General features: G+C 63.5%; 1 protein-coding gene across 1 annotated transcript; it reads left to right on the top strand.

Moving 5' to 3' along the window:
• Positions 1 to 1,515: 1,515 nt before the first annotated feature.
• On the top strand, positions 1,516 to 4,603 carry LOC121485495 (F-box only protein 50-like). The gene is made up of 6 exons (XM_041745973.1): positions 1,516 to 1,822; positions 2,514 to 2,576; positions 2,662 to 2,713; positions 3,355 to 3,450; positions 4,026 to 4,164; positions 4,298 to 4,603. Exons 1-6 carry the CDS (start codon positions 1,516 to 1,518, stop codon positions 4,436 to 4,438), a joined length of 798 nt encoding a protein of 265 aa, XP_041601907.1. The 3' UTR covers positions 4,439 to 4,603.
• Positions 4,604 to 5,232: the final 629 nt, after the last annotated feature.

The raw sequence follows: 5,232 nt of genomic DNA, 5'->3' as shown, positions 1-5,232 counted from the left end.
GAACGCAGAGCCCGGCCTGGCACACACGCAGGCCTCAATTACCGAGCAGCATCAGGCGGGCGTGAGCTCAGCCCTGAGTGGCCGCGCATGTGCCTGTGGCGTCCCGCAGGAATCTGGGCCAGGAAGCGCCCCAGAAGCATAGGAGGTTATGTAGGGCAGCCCGGAAGCAGGCCGGCCAGGAGGGCCTCTCTTTCCTCATCTGTGAAATGGGAAGAGCAACCGCACCCCAGCACTCTGCAGGGCTTGGTGCGGGCAGGTGGGGCACGGGGCGCAGCGGGCAGGCCGCAGCTCCACGCAGGTTTGCTACTACCTTTCCTTTGTCCACAAAGCGTAGGTAAGAGTGGGGCCCCCCGGCCCTTCTCTGTTGCTGGAGGAGGGTCTGAACTGGGAAGCACCTGGAACAGCCCCCAGTGCCCAGAGCACACTCACTTGGAGGCTGCACACTCACCGGAGCTCCGCGCCTGCGCCTGCCTGGGCCGGGTGTGGGCTGTGGCCCCGGGCAGGATGTGGCCATGGGCATCTGGCCCTACAGGTTCCTCATCACCCCACTTCCTCCGCACCCCGACCTCTTGCCCCCACCGTCGCCCCATCCCTCACTCCCAAATCCCCAGGACTTCTGTGTGTGTGTGAGGGGGTGTTGGCAGCCACGCCCCCTGCTCCTGCCCTGGGGAAGGGGTGCAGACACCCCCCAAAACCCAAGGTGGGGGTGGGGTGGGGAGGGTTTACTGCTCCCCTCTCTGCTGCTGTCCCAGGGCCTCCTTGGGGCCCCCCATCTCTGTGCCTTCACTCCTGGGCCTCTGAGTGTTTCTCTGCCTCCACTGGGTTTCCAGAGCAGGAAATGTTGGGGTCCCCAGCATGTGTCCCAGGGGAGGGCAGGCAGAGGCAGGGCCTCCCCCCACCTCCCACCCCCTGGATGAGAGTGGAGTTGAGGGCAAGAGGGGGTCTTCCTTAATTAACCTCTTAATCCTGCCACAGTGGGTCTTTTTTTTTTTAATTTTATTTTATTTATTCATGAGAGACCCAGAGAGAGAGAGAGAGAGAGAGTCAGAGACACGGGCGGAGGGAGAAGCAGGCTCCATGCAGGGAGCTGAGGTGGGACTCATCCGGGTCTCCAGGATCAGGCCCTGGACTGAAGCGACACTAAACTGCTGAGCCCCCGGGCTGCCCCACGCTGGGTCTTAATGCAGGGGGGGGCTCATGCGAGGGCCCGGAGCGCTGGCATTAGCTCCTTAGTCACCTACTCCCCCCCATGCCTGGGCCCTCAGCTCGCCCCGGAGAAACTGAGGCAGGAGGCTTGGGAAACCGAAGAGGGGCGGGGCCCGGACTCCTGGGTCCTGGAGGAGACACCCCCCCACCAGCCTCCTGGTCTGAGGGCGCAGGCAGCTGGGAGCTGGAGCCCCGGGTGCGCACCGGGCCAGAGCCCTCCCCGACCACGCCCGCGCCCCGCGCCCCGCCCCCCGCCTCCAGTTAACCCCGAGCCCGCGGAGGAGCCGCGACAGTCGCGGGAGCCCGCGGATGGAGGAGGAGCGCGACCCACTCGCGTCCGGCGGCGGGATGGAGGCCGACGAGCCCCCGGCCCCCGGGGAGCCGCCGTCGCCGCCGCCGCCGCCGTCGCCGCCGTCCCCCGCGGCCCCCGAGCCCCCCGGGACCCCCGGGACCCCCGAGCCCGAGCGGCCGTCGGAGGCCTACGCCCGGCAGGTGCTGCTGGAGGAGTGGCGGCCGCCGGGCGGGAGCCTGGAGCTGCCCCCGCGCCTCACCTGGCAGCTGCTCTTCCTGCGGCGGCCGCTCTACCGCAACCTGCTGCGCTCGCCCAACCCCGAAGGTGCGGGAGGGTGCGGGGGGGGGGGGGGTGCGAGAGGGCGCGGGGGTGGTGCGGGAAGGTGTGGGAAGGTGAGGGAGGGCGCAGGGGTGCGGGAAGGTGCAGGAAGGTGCCGGAGGGCACGCGAAGGTGCGGGAGGGCGCGGGGGGGGGGCACGGGGGGGGGCACGTCATCCTGAGTCTCCGACCTCTGCCGCCTGCGGTTCACTTGGACCATCAGTCTCCTCATCTTTCCCTCTGTTCCCTCCCGTCTGTGCCCTGGTCTCTTTCTCTGTGTCTCTACATCCTTCCCTGTCTCTTCTGTCATCCTGCGTCTCTCTTGCCACCCCGCATCGCCCTCTCTCTATGTCACATGTCCCTGTCTCTCCCGGTGTCTCTGTCTTACCCTGTGTCTCTCCCTCTCTCTCCCTGCCTCCCTCTGCCTGAACTTCTGGCTCTTTCTCTAGGTGCCTCTTCTTTCCCTCTGTTTCTGTCTCACCAGGATGCCCTCCTCCTCCTTCCCTCCTTCTTCACCACATCATCGCCTTCCCCCCAGGACATTCTCAGGGCTCTCCCAGGACCCTGACTCACACATCCCTGCCAGGCAGGTCTGGCCTGGCACTGATTCCTGCCCTTCCAGCACAGCCCTGGGGGGGGGGGGTGTCAGGCTGGAGGGCTGGAGGCCTGCGGAGGCTCCACTCACCTGTGCATTCCAGGCATCAACATTTATGAGCCAGCACCCCCTACTGGTCCCACCCAGCAGCCCCTGGAGACTCTGGGTAAGAGCTTGGCGGCTGGGCCCGAGGGGCGGGAGTGGTCCTGCGGAATGGGCATGTTCTAACCCTTCGCTCCTCCACCTGCCAGGCAACTTCCGCGGGTGGTACATTGGGACTGAGAAGCTCCAGCAGAACCTCAGGTGAGTGGCCAGGGCCCCCGGGGGGCCTGCGTTTGTTTCCCTAGCTCCAGCCTCTCACTGCAGGGCCTAGAGAAACTGCTTGTGTGCCCCTCTGGGCCTCAGTTTCCTGCTCTGCACACAGGGTTTGTCATAAAAGAGAATGCTCGTAAAACACAGCACAGGGTCTGGCTGGGTCCAGCTTGCGTATGGTAGGTGCTCAATAAATTACAGCTGTGACCGTCACTCTACCTCTTTTCCTGGGAAGGGGAGTCGCCCAGGCCACCACCTACCTCCACTAAACCGAGCCCGTTGCATGGGACGGGGTAACTCGGGGGCTCGGGGTCACACAGCCTGGCCTGGGAGCCCAGCTCTGCTACTTCCTTGCTGCTTGACCTTGGGCAAGTGACGTCCCTTCCTGAGCGTCTGTTTCTCTTCTGCGTCGTGGGGTTCAGCAAGTCTGGCCCTCAGAGGGAAACGGAAGAAGCTGAGGCTATCCTGCACCTGCCCACCCACCAGCCCATGCAGGATGGGTGGGGAGACAGTGCTCAGAGCCCGTACACGGGCGCCCCATGAGGTCTCCACAGGGGCACGGTGATCAAGGTTTCCGGCTCGCAAGGATCCCAGCAGGTCCCAGACCTCAGCTCCCCGTGCCCTCTCTCCAGCTGGACCGTGAAGCAGCAGTGTGTGGACCTTCTGGCCGAGGGCCTGTGGGAGGAGCTCCTTGATGACGAACAGCCAGACATCACGGTCATGGACTGGTAGGCGCGCCCCGCCGGGTGACACCCAGGGCTCCCCAGAGCCCCAGCCTCACCTGTCCTCCCCTGGGTGAGCCTGTCACCAGGACCCTCATGCCATCCCAGGATCCAACCCTGCCTACTGTCCTAGCCCCTTCCCTCTGAGACTTCCAGAGATGGGCCAGGCGGCACACCGTTCCTTCTTCCTTAGATGCTTGTCACCCTCTGTCCTCGACGCAAATTCCTCCTTAGGCTTTAGGATTCTGCTACCCATGGCTCCACCAGGAAGCCTTCCCTGACCACCCCCAAGCTGAGTCAGATGCATTATGCTCCAGTGCCCTGCACTCCCCCATCCCAGCCCTTAGCATTCCTGGATGGTCACTGTCTGGTGACCGGTCTGCCTCCCGCACCAGACTCTGTCTCCCACGAGGACACTGTGCGGGGCTGTCCCCGGTTGGTGCTGTGTTGCCAGTAGGACCCAGCCGGGAGGACTCACAGTGGGAGCCAGCAAGTGTGTGTTGTGTGGCGTCCAGGGCCAGGGGTTGAGGTTGGGACACTGGAGCCGCAGTGGCAGCTGAAGGCCCGGGCCCCACCGCCAGGTACGAGGACAGCCGGCTGGACACATGTGTCTATGAGCTGCACGTCTGGCTGCTGGCAGCGGACCGCCGCACCATCATCGCGCAGCACCACGTGGCCCCCCGGACCTCTGGGAGAGGCCCCCCCGGCCGCTGGCTCCAGGTGAGGCTCTGTCCTGGCTGCTGACCCGGGCCATGTGTTCATGTCCCAAGACCTCAGAGAGGTTGGAGGTAGGAGAGAGGCTTCACAGGTCCCTGATAGGACTTCTCCCTAACCCTGGCGCCGCCCCGTGCAGGTGTCCCACGTCTTCCGCCAGTATGGCCCCGGGGTGCGCTTCGTCCACTTCCTGCACAAGACCAAGAACCGGAGGGAGCCCGGTGGGCTGCGGCGGACAAGGGTGACCGACTCCTCCGTGTCCGTGCAGTTCAGGGAGTGACCGGCTGACTCCCCGCCTGTTCTGTCCCCTTGTCTCACTTATCCACTGCCTTGACACTTTCCTGATCCCTTAGCACCTCCCTGATCCCTTAGCACCTCCCTGCCCCTTTGCACCTCCCCGACCCCTTAGTATCTCCTAGTTCCCTCATCCCTTCTGACCTCTCATCATCTCTTTCACCTCCCTGACCTTTAGAAGTCCCTAGCCCTTAGCACGTCCTTGACCCTTGAGCTCTGTCCTGTCGTAGCGCTTGCTTCCCCCCTCCCCCCACCATGCACCGCACCACCTGTTCCCTGAACACCTCCGTGACTTCCCAGCTCCTCTTTGGTCGCTGACCACCTCCTAGGCCCCTGACTCCTGCCTGGCCCTTGACTTCCCACTTGGCATCTTCATGGACTCTGGAATGTCTCGGACTCTTTGGCATTTCTTCTGCACTGTCTGAGCTCCATGCGGGCTGAGGGCAGCGGAGTTAGTGCCTCACAGAGAGTGGGTGCTCCAGAAGTCTTTGTTGATGGATGAATAAATTCACATCCACAAGGATGCTGAGTATTTCCCTGGTCTTTGCTTCTCAGAATGACACCAAGTTCATAGCCCACTCGTACCTCCTGGAATTTTTATCCTCCAGGACCTCACAACCCCTGTGCCTTTTGCACCTCCCTCGACCTCTGATCTTTTCACCTATCCCAGTTTACAGCTTCTTGGCATCTCCACTTACCTCTCCTCTCATATCTTGGTATCTTGTCCTCTCAGATGCTCCTCACGTGCCCCTTCCCTCTCCAACCCCAAAGTTTCACCCT

The sequence above is a fragment of the Vulpes lagopus genome, chromosome 2 (genome assembly GCF_018345385.1).
Source record: "Vulpes lagopus strain Blue_001 chromosome 2, ASM1834538v1, whole genome shotgun sequence".
Lineage (NCBI taxonomy): Eukaryota > Metazoa > Chordata > Mammalia > Carnivora > Canidae > Vulpes > Vulpes lagopus.
The sequence above is the reverse complement of the archived record's forward strand: the minus strand, read 5'-3'. Positions and strand labels throughout refer to the sequence as shown.